Source organism: Ictidomys tridecemlineatus, chromosome 12 (genome assembly GCF_052094955.1).
Source record: "Ictidomys tridecemlineatus isolate mIctTri1 chromosome 12, mIctTri1.hap1, whole genome shotgun sequence".
Lineage (NCBI taxonomy): Eukaryota > Metazoa > Chordata > Mammalia > Rodentia > Sciuridae > Ictidomys > Ictidomys tridecemlineatus.
Window position 1 is genome coordinate 12,548,329 of NC_135488.1, and position 13,688 is coordinate 12,562,016.

General features: G+C 40.2%; 1 protein-coding gene across 1 annotated transcript in view; it reads left to right on the top strand.

Annotated features, from left to right (window-relative positions):
* Positions 1-13,688, top strand: part of LOC144369506 (uncharacterized) — a 377,412-nt gene that overhangs the window by 44,664 nt on the left and 319,060 nt on the right. Inside the window, exons 3-4 of the mRNA XM_078029783.1 lie at positions 10,606-10,844; positions 11,788-11,931. Coding sequence (XP_077885909.1) covers positions 10,606-10,844; positions 11,788-11,931 — 383 coding nt within the window. The remainder of the gene's footprint in view (positions 1-10,605; positions 10,845-11,787; positions 11,932-13,688) is intronic.

Below are 13,688 nucleotides of genomic sequence, written 5' to 3' on the forward strand. Positions count from 1 at the left end.
CAGACTGGGTCAGGTATCCCCCTTGTCAGCATTTCCAATGGGTGGGGCACTGCTCAAATTTCTTGACTACTGAGAACCCTGAGGCCATTACCTATCCAACTTCAAATTCCCTGACACCCAATAATAGGGAATTCCTTGAAATTGACTTTGCACCCCCTTCCCTTCTGCCCTTCCACGCCTCCCTAATCCTTTGGCTGTAGAGAAGCCCCTTATCCACAGATGTTAGATGCTAAAACTGTCTTTAGATTCTCAGGACCCAGATAGGCCTTTTAAACACCTTTCCTTACTAAGTACTCTGTAGGAGGTTGGAACCTACTAAGATGTCCTTGAAAAGACACACCCACTCCACACTTGTAGACCAAGACCCTGCCCAGCCTACAGCTCTCTGCCTCCTCCCCTCCTCATAAAAATTCTTCACACCTCTGAGCCTGAGAATAAGAGACCTTTGAGGAGCTAGCCCCTGTATCCTCTTCAGGGCTGGCCTTGAATAAACCTGATTCCTTCTTACCAACATTTGTCTTTCTAATATTAGTACTTGAGTCAGGACAGCCCAAACAATTGACTTTGATAATAATGTTTGCAGATGAGTTATTGTCAAGATGTAGATGAAGATCTGCAGCATAGCATTCAGGATTTTTTACCTTAATCCACAGAAATCATCATTGATGGATTGAGAAGAAAAAATGAATTTATTGAAAGCTTCTTGGTAGCTCAGAGTCTCTGGGAGAGCTGGGGAGCCAAGACCAGGTCTCTGCAAGAGCAATGACCATCACACTGCAAAACTAACCCACTCAGGACACTATTGCAGTCTTTGCCAATGGCATTAAACATGGTAGCCTGGCCCATTAGGATTCTCAGCACTGAACCAGGAACTCCATCTTGATCCAACTATTGTTGCTGCTAGAGAGGCTCTGCCTCCCACCAACACTTATCAGTGAGGACTTCCCCCAATATTGGAAGAGATTGTAGAGTCTGGGAAGTCAAAAGAGAGAATGTATTAGTGTGCTAGTTCATCTTAATAAAATGCCACAGACTGGATAGCTTAAACAACAAAAGTTTATTTTCTCATAATTCTAGAAGTACAAGATCAAGGTGTTGACATTTCTGGTTTCTTCTAAGGCCTCTCTCTTTGGCTTGTAGAAGGCTACCTTCTTGCTGTGCCCTCACATGGCCCTTTCTCTTCTTCTAAGGACACCAGTCAGATTGGATTAAGGCCCCACTCTGATGACTTTGTTTAACTTGATAACATCTTTAAAGGATTTATCTTCAAATACACTCACATTAAAAGGTACTGTGGTTAAGGTTTCAATTTTATAAATTTGGGGAGGGGCATTCAATTCGGCCTAGAATAAGGACAAATGTTTCTTTCCCTGAGTTTACCATCCTGCCTTGGGCACTGCTGGCCCACTATTCTATTCCTTCCACTCCTTCAAAAGGCAAACCAGGTTATTCCTTCTCCCACAATCTCATCTAATACCAGATACTTTTTGTTCTCTATTAATGTCTCAGCATACTTTGTGGCTGCACTTACCTAAATTAAAACATCTGGAGTCCTTAAACCTCCTGATCCGATATTCTTCTTGATGATCTATTGGACTTCAAATTGTTCCACCTAATGGCAGCTAATTGCTGTATGAGTATCAACTCATGACATGAGAGCCAGATGGATGGCAATACCCAGGAACATTTGACTATCATGTTCCTAAAGACAAACTCTGGAGAAAATGATTCAGAGTGTGACCTCATTGTCCTTATATATGTACCACTGTTAATCTAAAAAGGCTAGGTACAGATGTCATGTATTCATTATCAGAAATACATTCTTTTCTTTTTTCTTTTTCAATGTACTTCTAGGTCACTGAGGAGTATTAATTCAAATATTTCTCTATCTGGCTCTCATTTTGCAAATTTTCATAATCCTGTTTTGTAAATTGATAGTTGTTAATACCCCCCCCCAAATAGATATGGCTGTTAGTAGAAGTGACCTAGCTAAAAAATCTGTTTGAATAGAGGGAAATGAGTTTGTTTTGTTTATGAGCCCATATATATATACATCTTCCATGCTCAATCTGATGACCTCTTTTCGTTAGCCAAATAGAATGTTCTTTTTTTTAACCCGACAACTAAGGGATGGGAGAGGTGAAGGGAGGTGTAATGCTACTCCTGACAAAGAAGGGGTTGTAACTGGTTGTAGCAAATGCAGGATAGAATAATAATCAAAACTAGACTTCTAAGAAAAATACCAATGTTGCTTCCTGAATTATGTTTTTTTTTTTTTTGCAAAACAGAAATCTATGGGAATCATAATCAAAATGCAAATGCATATTGTGAAACCATGTGAAACTCTTGGGGAAAAGCCAAGGCTCATTTGAGGGAGATGCTAGCAGCCATCAGCTGGACCAAGCAGGTTATGACTGGGTGTGCAATGCTCAGGGATTATTGTGAGAAAAAGGGAACTGAAACCAAAAGGACAGACAGTGTAATACAAGTTTCAAGAAATAAGAGTTTAAGGAGTAAGGGAGAGAAACCAGGTAGAAATATGATTATGAATCCAAGATGGGAGAGCCCAAGTGTGGAGAAGCAAGAACAGAAACAACAAAAAAAGTGGAAAAGATAGGAATTGAATGTCTAAACAACTTCGGTCTCTAGAAAGACTATTCCCCTAAAGTCCCCAGATTCCCAGATCAGAAGTTAGAGAGGAAATGGAGAAGAATAATCCATGGATATATGTTAGAACAACTTACATATTTTTTTTGTTTACACAAAATTTCCCCAGAAAGATTTGATGACATTTGTTTGTTGGGTCAATTCAAATAGTCAGCAATGCCTAGGAAACTATGTCAGAATATTTTGCAGGGACAGTCCTCAAACTCGACAAACTGAGAAATTTGGAATTTGAGACAAGTCCAAACATAACATGTTGCCCTGATATGCTGAACTACCAACAAATCACTGTAATATCATGGGGCTCTCATGTTAATACAAACCTAATAGTCTCCAACAGTTATGGCTTAAAACCTCTTATTAAGGATTTTGGACTTCAATGTGTAGAAAGCCTTATACAGGGAGTATATATATGGACTTAGTAATTCAGAGGAACTCTGTAAGCTGCATGCAAAATTGTGAATGCGTGTATGTCATTTTTCTGGAGAGCAGATGTTGTCACTTAAATACAACAACATAAAAAATGATGAATGAAGGTTAAACTGTCTGCTCAGATAACCAAAAAGGACTAGAAGGAGACTAAAAGGGTAATGACTATCTTTGCCTGGAAGGACTTTTTCTAATTTTTTTTTCAATGCTTGAAACCCAGGGCCTCACACATTGCTAAGTAAGTGCTCTTCCACCAAGCTCCATTCCCAGTCCCCTTCCACTTTTGTGGAAGGTCTCTGAAGCTCATGCCCCTCTGCAAGCCATAGTGACAGAACTGTAAATCTGAGGGGAGAGACAGTGCTCTTGAGAGTCCCTCTATTTCATGAAACCCTGTCAGGGTGAAACATGAAAGTGATGACTAGAAGAGTCATTTGATCAAGACCTCACATTCATGAAGGGCCTCAGTGTTTGAGGTTATCTCACAGAAAGGTTATTTTTCATACATTCACAAAGATTCATGGATGAAACTACAGAAAGACAACATTCATCATACAACTTTAAGCTAGTGTTCCTTTTCCAGACCACAGTGCATAGATTGCATTACAAATTAATTTCATATAAACCCTGGATATATCTTACAAGTAGCAAAATTATAATGTATTACACCATAATTATAGGTGAAAATGTGTCACCACAAATTTTGCAAAGTTATATTTGGCATTTTCTAATGTGTATTTTCCCCCACATACTCAAAATGCCATTTTAAAAATTGTGGTTAAAAAACACATCACACAAAATTTGCTATCTTAGCCATCTTTAAGTGTACATTTGAGTAGCATTAATTATGTTTACATTGGTATAGAAGAAATCTCTAGAACTTTTTTATGTTGTAAAACTGAAATTTTCCCCATTGAACAACTCCTCACTTTGTCTTGTGAATAGGAAAATCATATTAAACATGTGAATGTGTGTTACCATAGATTTTGTAACCTTATCTTCGACATTTCCTTGGTTTTTGTTTGTTTCAATACATTGGAAGGATCATAAACTAAAATGATGGGAAACTTTATTAGCTTTTGCAATTTCCTCATTCATCGGGCAAATTCAACCATTCATATAAACTGCCAGGTATGCTGGCCCACAATGGACAGGAAGAGGGAATGGACAGGAAGAGGGAAAGGGTTGGTCAGAGAGAGCAGTAGTTCAGCTTGGCTGAGCTATGGGGAGACCAGGAGGATGCTTTGATGGAAGAAAGCTCCCCTATAATGGTGAACACTCTGGAAGAAGACTGCCTATGTCCGCATCCTCTTCCACTATTTGATTACTCTGTGCCATTGAGCAAATTCCTTGACCTCTTTGAGCCTCAATTTCCTCTTCTATAAACTGGGGTTGACAATTGTATTAACCTTAAAGGACTATTGTTTTAAAGAGCATTTCACCAGATATAGTGACCCTCAATATATATTAGCAGCTTCTCAGAACCATTATTTTAATTATTATTATTTGTCTCTGTGTAATGGTGACCAAAGAAATCCTCTCTAACTGGATGTTCCTGGACCAGGAACCTGAATCTCCATTTTGTTATGACCTTAATGGGAAGAGTAATGACAGACTCAGACACTTGAAGTCCTAGGCAGGGAGAAAAGTTTCAGTCCTATGGTTGGAAGTGGGAGGGTTGGAGACTGGCTTTAAGCAAAAGAATAGTAGAACATTGTCCCTTATGCATGTTCCTATAGCCTCTGAAATGGCTATTCTGGAAATATCTCTCAATTACCCCATCATAATGTCTCCAAAAGATCTCTGATAAAATGCAAAAACATTATATAAGAACTCAAACCAGAAATCTGGACTTGTAGCACTTCACATGTCCATGTGAATTAGTTTTCAGGATTGCTTTCTCCTGAAAAATGGGCATTAGAGGAAAGTTAAACACAGAGAAAGGAAAAAGGCCCAGAGCCAGTGGTGTGCTGGTAACCGGCTCTCTGTTGGGGGTGCCCTAATTTCTAATGTGGCCTAGAATCACTGTAGCTGAATTCAGCTACTAACCTAACCTCACTGAACATGGACTTGGGAAGAGATGCTCCATAACACACCATTCATAGTGTTCCCATCACAGAGATTCAATGGACCTAAATAACTTCAAGAGAATAGATAACATTAAAAGTAGTACAATAAGGGGTTGGGGTTGTAGCTCAGCAGTAGAGCACTTGCCTAGCACATGCCAGGCACTGGGTTCGATCCTCAGTACCACATAAAAATAAAATAAAGGTAGTGTGTCCAACTACAACTAAAACAAAATATATTTTAAAAAGTAGTACAATCATTAGAAAGTGATAAGTTTACAGTATTTTTTACTATTTTGAATGTAATTTATTTAGCTATCAGTTTTTCTCACTTGTTTTTTTTTTTAAATAATGGCTGTTTTTAATAGCAGGCTTGCAAAATTTCTGAAATCTTAAAAACTGGCTATCATAAGCCACTATGAGCCAGCTGCAGTACACTGCAGCCAGATCTCCGTTCTGTTTGGTTGATCAAGATGGGGAGATTCGGGCTGGGGATGTGGCTTAAGTGGTAGCATGCTCATCTAGTATGTGTGGGGCACTGGGTTCGATCTCAGCACCACATAAAAACAAAGTGAAGATATTGTGTCCACCTAAAACTAAAAAATAAATATTTTTTTAAAAAAGATGGGGAGATTCATCTGGGTTTATGGTCCCAAAGCTTCCAGACTGACATCATTATACAAAGTACATGTATGAAAACTTGAATTGGGTGTCAACATACTTTATATACAAACAGAGATACAAAAATTGTGGTATATAGGTGTACTAAGAATTCTAATGCAAAAAAAAGAATAGCATTACATTAGATTAGGTAGAGGGAAGTGAAAGGAGGGGAAGGAAAAGGATGTGGGGATAAGAAAGATAGTAGAATGAAACAGACATTATTACTGTATGTATGTATGTGACTATATGACCAATGCGATTCTATAATATGTATACTCAGAAAAATGAGAAATTATATCCCATCTATGTATGATATATCAAAGTATATAAGTATATAAATATTTTTTTAGAAAAATATATTTTTTTTAGTTTTAGTGGACACAATATCTTCATTTTGTTTTTATGTGGTGCTGAGAATCCAACCCAATGCCCCACGCATGCTACTGTCATGTATAACTAATTTGCTGTGCCCTTCCCCTGCCTCAGGCAATGGCAAGGTCCTACTGAGGTGGATGGCGCAAGGCATCCATCCTCTGGAGGAGCGCAGTATGTTTCTGGGAACGAGCTGGTTTGTTTTTGTATTCCTTTAATAAGTATAGTTGCGGCTTCTCATATGACCATTAAGTATGAAGGAAAAAACATGACTTTCCCAATTAATGCAACTACTTCTAAGAATAGATCTGTTTGCTGTAAATGCAATGATTCAGCTGTGGAGCGTAAATTGTTAATGTCTAATGAAAAACTCCCTGTATTCCTGTCAAGGAAGTTTTTGAGAAATTAAATTAAAATCTAGAGAAGAATTAATGTTAAGAAGACAGATTAGTGCTTAGTACTGGGCAACTTGTTCTTGTTCCTGTGCACAATGATTTGTGCTCTTACTCTTGTTTGATTAAAATTAATAGCAAGTTAACCACTTGCCGTAACCATGGCACCAGTTCCAGTCACTAAGTCAAGAAAGAATAGTCAAGGTATAGGCCAATAGTTTGGGACATTTCTAACTATTATTAAAAGTTAACTAAGCAGGGGCTGGGGATGTGACTCAAGCGGTAGCGCACTCGCCTGGCACGCGTGCGGCCAGGATTCGAACCTCAGCACCACATACAAACAAAGATGTTGTGTCCGCCAATAACTAAAAAATGAATATTAAAAATTCTCTCTCTCTCTCTCTCTCTCTCTCTTAAAAAAGTTAACTAAGCAGAAACAATTCAAAGCAAAATGCGAACTGAAAGGAAAAACGCTTGCTTATGCATAAGCCAAGATACATTCTTCTATTCTAACTGTAGCTGCGTAATATTTTGTTTCTTTGAATAATGATTCCTATTTTGTAACCACAAAGTACTGTGAGCCTGCCAAAATGAAAAGTATATATGATCAACTTCACAAGTAAAGATTGGGATCAGAACCTTTATTTTGGTGTCTGTGTTGTTTCTCCACCTCCCTTTTGCCAACTCCTCTCCATCCGTTCGTCTCCTGAGACCCCCTGTTGGAGCTGGTCTCCGACACTAATTAAAACAAATAAAAATTTTTAAAAATCACAGATCTCTACTCCATTCATGCCAACTCCTTTCCCCCCATCTCCACAACCAGTCTCCTCATTCTGAACAATCCTCAGAAAATGTCCATTTCCCCAATACTGCAAAAAAAAAAAAAAAAATTTACACACCACCAACCCACCAACCCCATTTCTCTTCCTCTGGTCCAAAGCCTTGGGTCCAGCTATAGGCATCCAGATATGCTGAGAGGAATCCCATAGTGATTACCAGTGAATCTTGACTTGACCAGCAAGCTGGGTTCTCACAAACTGGTCCTTTACCCCTCACCCAGAGGTCTGTTGCCCAAACCTCTCTAGAGACAAGCTGTTGGTTTAAATTGGAAAAAGACAAAAGCCTGAGAAACTGGGCCCTGCTTTTCTGTCAGGAACTACCATGTTTTTAACCCAGTGTTCTACCAGGCTAACTGTGTACAGTGTTCCACACAACTGGTGAATACTCTTTCTATGGAACAGTAGACTCTCTTCATGTGTTGCTTCTTCTGTCTGGAATGTTCCTCAAACCTTCTCGACTTTTTCATCTGGAAAATGTCTCATTCTTTTGGATTCAGCTCCTGCAATGCTTTCTCCTTGAAACCTTCCTTGAACACCTCCCCATGCAGGATGAGGTGGCTTTCATCTCAGGGCTGCCATGTTCTCTGTGGTGGATGGATCTGTGTTTTCTTCCCTAGGTTGTGAGCCTCTTAAGTCAGGCACAGTGTTGTATTCCTCTCTGTGGCCCAATGCCTGATTTATGATGTGTGTCTTGTGAACACCTGTTCCATTAGTAAGGGAATGCATCAGAGGGAGGCATTAATGCCTTTGGAGAGCCTGGACTAAGAATTACCACTGTGTCTGAGCCTGTATTTTCCTGGAAGTTTCTATAGGTGGAAATACCTCTGGTGAGCATCTTCACATTTATACCTTGAGGTAGACATGAACACTAGAATTCCTCTTTCTCACCTTAAAAATGCTTTCATCTAGCCAGGTGTGGTGGTGCATGCCTGTAATCCTAGCAGCTCAGGAGGCTGAGCAGAAGTATCATGAGTTCAGCCTCAGCACTTAGCAATGTCCTAAGCAACTCAATGAGACTTTGTGTCTAAAAAAAAAAAAAAAGTTGGAGATATGGCTCAGTGGTTAAGCACCCCTGAGTTCAATTCCTGGTAACTTCCCCTCCCCACAAGATGCCTTCATCTGCGGATTCATAGCCCTGTAGATCTGGTAACCCACAAAACTTCTTCCTTTCAGACATCTGGCATCCTGAAGGGAAGACTGGGTTACCAGCCTTTTCTTCATGATGCTATTTCCTTATGGGACTTTAAACACATTCAGGAAAGATAGAAACAGACCAGCCCCTTGAAGGGTTTATGGACAAGCCTTGATATTTCTTGCTTCTTGGCTTCTATTTAAAAAGTCATGCATGTCTATTTGGGGGAGAGGATTATAGTTAATATCTGTATAATCTCACATTTGAAAACCAAATCCCAATATATTTTTGTTAAACTGTCATGAGTCATGTTTGCTCAAATCAAAATGATGAGAGCAAAATTGGGATATACTGGGTAGTTAATGACTATATGTAGGCTAGTGCTTGTTGAGTTCTGTGAGCTGGAATTCGCTAAGCACCACCGCATTTCATCCTCACAACAACCTTATGAGATAGATGCTATTACTACCATCATTTTATAGATGTGAAAACTGAAACAGAAATGTTAAGTGACTTAAGATCACATGGGTAGCAAGCAATGGAGGTAAGATTCTATCCTATACAATCTAATTCTAGAGTCTGTTTTCTATACTGCTACACTTTACTTATTGATATTAGATGTATTTATGAATGAATTCATATAGTAGAAAAGCATTGTGGGTCACAGGACCATCTGTTTTGGATCAGGGCCCCCAAAGCTAATTTTATTCCTAGCTGGACGATGATCCCAATTCCTTCCATGATCACAAGAAGGACTGGGAGTGGAGGTGTGTGTCAATTGACAGAGATGGTGATTAAGGGCTTCTCTTTTCCAGCTAAAATAGCCTGCCTCAGATCTGTCAACCTGGATTTCCATGCATAGCGGTAGAGATTTTCCCCAAGCAGCAGGTTTTGAGGAAGAAAACTCCCAGAGTAGAAAAGTGATGTAAAGAAAGGTGGGTGGGGAGATGTCAGAAGGAACATTCCCTGATACAGCCTTTCCAGATAAGCTATAGCTGCTTTAAAACAATTATGTGGGAGAAGGGGGCCACCAGAACTACAAATCCCTTGTTCTTCCCAATTGCTATGGTTTAGATATCAGGTGTCTCCCTAAAGCATATGTGAAATGATGCAAGAAAGTTTCGAGGTGGAATGATTGGGTTATGAGAATCTTAACCTTATCAGTGCATTAATCCTCTTATAGGGATTAACTGGGTGGTAGCTGTAGACAGGTAGGCTAGGGTGTGTGTAGATGGAGAAGGTGAGTGGCTGGCAGTGTGCTTTTGGGTTTTATACTTTGTCTGGGTCAAAGGAAATTTCTTGTAGTGTGAGGGAAGCAGCATGAGGAGGAGATGCCACTGCAGCCACAACTGCATTTGTCCTTTAGGCCCAACAAAAAGCACAGAAATGCAAAAACCATGGCATTAGACTCCAAGCAGGGCAGTGAGGAGCATAAGCTGTAGGCTTCACCTTGCTCCACCTGGCCTGGGAACACGCACCCAGATTTTTCATTTCTCTGAAGTCTGCAAATGACTGAAAATTATAGGAATGTTGATCTGGATGTTTAAGTAAATTTTAACACATAGGTGCATTCACAAATCTGAAACCTATGAATGGGAATCAGCTGTGTATGCATGTATATACACACACCCATATGTATGGAAATGTGTAGGATTTTGTTAGATTGTGGTTGACATTTTTTTGTTGTCTGAATGTTATAAAAGAAGTCATTTTTAGAAAGAAGTTAGATATCCAGTCTTGATCATAGCAGTGCTGCTGAGATACCCTTTCTCCCGACATTCCCTGCTAAATAATACCAAGTGTATCACCACCCCCATTTATCTAGTATATCATCATGTCTTTGATTTTTATTTCTATTAATATTGGACTAGCTTTGTATTTGCCTATAGTTGTGTAATAAAATGATCTAATCAACTCAGGCTGCAGCAATTTTGAAGTGACATTCCTAGAATGAAAAGGAAACTCTGTTGCAGAACTTTTGTGTGATCAAGTCCATTAGGCTTCTAATAATAGGGTGTTTTTATTTTCTTTATAATTTTCTCCACATCCAGTTCAATTCAAGAGAAGAGCCCAGAAGGCACATGCCCCAGAGACCTCTCTTTGGCATCCTTGCACCATTTCAGCCAGCCTGCCCCGGGTGCTGCACTCACCCAGGAAGCTGTACGGGGCCTTGAAGCTTGTAAACTCACAGACACTGACCGAGCCATTGTGGAGGACCCGTTCGATGCCAGTGCCAGGCCCCAAGAAGACCGGATGCAGACGGGTCTCCATGGGGATGTCAGTGCTCCAGGTGTGCACAGAGGCTCAGGCTTAGTCATGCCATTAGGACCACAGCATAGGAAGAGCTGTTCTGTGGAAGAACTCAGAGGGGGACCGGTGTGCCACTGAGTAGAACCTACAGTCAGACACTTCTCACTGTACTGAAGTGCAGTCCAGCAGGAATGTACTTGAAGGGCAAATCGATCCATTTTAATTTTAGATTTCAAGTTAAGTACTGTTGGAAGAGGGAATTGGAATTCAAGGGCCTACTGTGTGTCAGGCATTTAATCTAATGCTGTTTTCCCCACTTTACAGAAAAGTCAACAGAGGGTCAAGATTAAAGAGATCCCTCCTACCACCCCTTGTCACCCAGACAGTCTCACCTACTGGTAGAGAATATGGACCAGAGATGGAGTGGCTAGGGGACAAGGCTAGGTTCTACCCTAGCAGTCCTTTCATAATTGCCACTAATAAGAATACGTTATTATTCTAAGTTGGAGAGAAACCTTCATCTTCCCTTTAGAAATTGTTTTCTATCTTGGACCAAAGTACAACTCATGTGCAAATTGTGTTTTGTGGGTGTAAGTGGGAAAGCAGTTAAAGACCGTGTATCTGTCTGAGCACATTTGAGGTCACTAACCAACCCCATCTGTGCCTTAAATGTGCAGCCATAACTGCTAAAGGCAGGACCTAGCATTTTAGGTGAGCGGAGTGAGATGCAGATGATATCCCTTTGTCACCCTGAATGTTGATTTAAACTTTCAAATCCAAAATGGCAGATGGTCAACTGCACAACTCCCAGTTCTGACTTTTGGAAACAATTCTCTATTACTTGAATCAATGCTCTCTAAAGGATGAGACTTTTGAAAGCTTAATTAATGAATGAATGTCTCCACTTGCTTTATCTAAAATTTATTAAGTAAAATCTTTGAATACTGAACTCATGTTTCTTTTCTTATTCCTGTTCCTTTAAGACTTCACTATTGAGAATCCGTGGGATGATAAGTTGATTCTCAAACTTCTGTCTGGGCTTCCTAAACCAATGAGTTCCTATCCAAATACTTTTGAGTGGCAGTGTAAACTTCCGTCCATCAAGCCCAAGACTGAATTTCAATTGGGTAAGAACTTTATGGGTGATATAGCTTTGAATTTTTGTTCATCCATGGAACGTTGATGGTGATTCATGTGTATGTGAGATTCTCCTCCTGTCCCCCAGCCCCAGTAAAGAGTTACAGCTACAGTATTGAGAAATCTTGTTAATCCATGGCTATAGAACCATGAGTGCTGTTGGACTGGAACACATTTAACTCAGAGATCTCTATCAAAGTAAAAATGCACGTGCGTAGGCTGGGGAAGCTCAGCAGCAGAGCACTAACCTGGCATGTGTGAGGCTGCGGGTTTGATCTCCAGAACTGCAAAATTTAAAAAATGCAGTTAGACTATTTAAGAATTTCTTGCAGATTTTATAGTCAAAAACAGGCATTGATAAGAAAATGAGGATTTTTTTTTCCATTCTGACCACTTTTCAATATACTGAGGCACTAAGGACATTGATAACAAGCACATGTGCAACTGTCACCACCATCTTATTATTAAGTTTTTATCATCCAAATGGAAACTTGGTTATTTTTTGTTTTTTTTAATACTGGTGCTTGAACCCAGGACCTCACATGTGCTGTGCAAGGACTACTACTGAGCTACATCTTTGGCCTTTTTTATTTTATCTTGAGACCACGTCTCCCTACATTGCTCAATCCAGTGTCAAACTTGTGATCCCCCTGCCTCAGCCTCCTAAGTAGCTGGGATTACAACATGCACCACCACACCTGGCAGAATGGAAACTAATTCTGTATGGACAGTGTGTGTTATATGTTTCTTAAGAAGAGGGATAGTATTATATACTCATTTGATAATATTTCTGGAAAACTCTTGAAGAATACTCAAAACTAAAATGGTTGGCTTAGTGGGAGTGGGAAAGTGAGTGGGTGTGGATAACACAAGAGCAAGGCTTTTCACACAGAGAGCCGCCGTAGGCCTTCAGAACAATTGAGGGGCCATCAGAGTTCCCCATGCCTACCTCCCTGCCCCTCACCCAGATCCTCTGTTAGCGTCTTGAATAAGTGTGCCTGCTGATTGTGACAGTGATGAGCCAGTACCGGTATGTGGTCAAAGTCCACGATTTCCTTCGAGGTTCCCTGTACTGTGCGTTCTGGGGTTTGGAACGCTTGGCAGATCTCCTCACTGCAGGGCACTTCAGAATAATTGGCCTGCCTTGAGTCTCCTGTGCTTTCCCCTTCTTCCCTTCCTCTGCACCCCAGAAGCCCTGGCAGACACTTACTGGGCCCTTTGTTCCACAGTTGGCCTTTTCTAGAATGTCATGTGTTTGAAATTACAGTTTGTAGCCCATCAGGCCATTTCCTGACACTTAGCAACAGAATTTAAGGCTCCTCTTTGCCTTTTCATGGCTTGCTAGCTTTTTTTGAATCACTGAATAATCCCCACCGTCTGGATGGCCCTGTACCCCACAGCTCATTTACCCATTTACCTACTAAAGGCCACCTCGTTGCTTCCAACTTTTGGCAATTATGAATAAAGTTGCTTTAAACATTGTATGTAGGTTTTTCTATGGACATATTTTTAACCCATTCAAGTAAATACCAAGGAGTGTGATTGTTGGATTTCGAGGCATGAATATACACTCATCCCTCAGGTCTGCACAGGCTAGCTCTAGGAACCCAGTGGGTGCCAAAGTCCATGATGCTCAAGTTTCTCATATAAAATGGGTAGCCGTGCATATAACTTAACATATACTTTAAATAATTTTGAGGTTACTTACAATACTTTGTACAGAGTAAGTAGTTGATATGCTCTATTA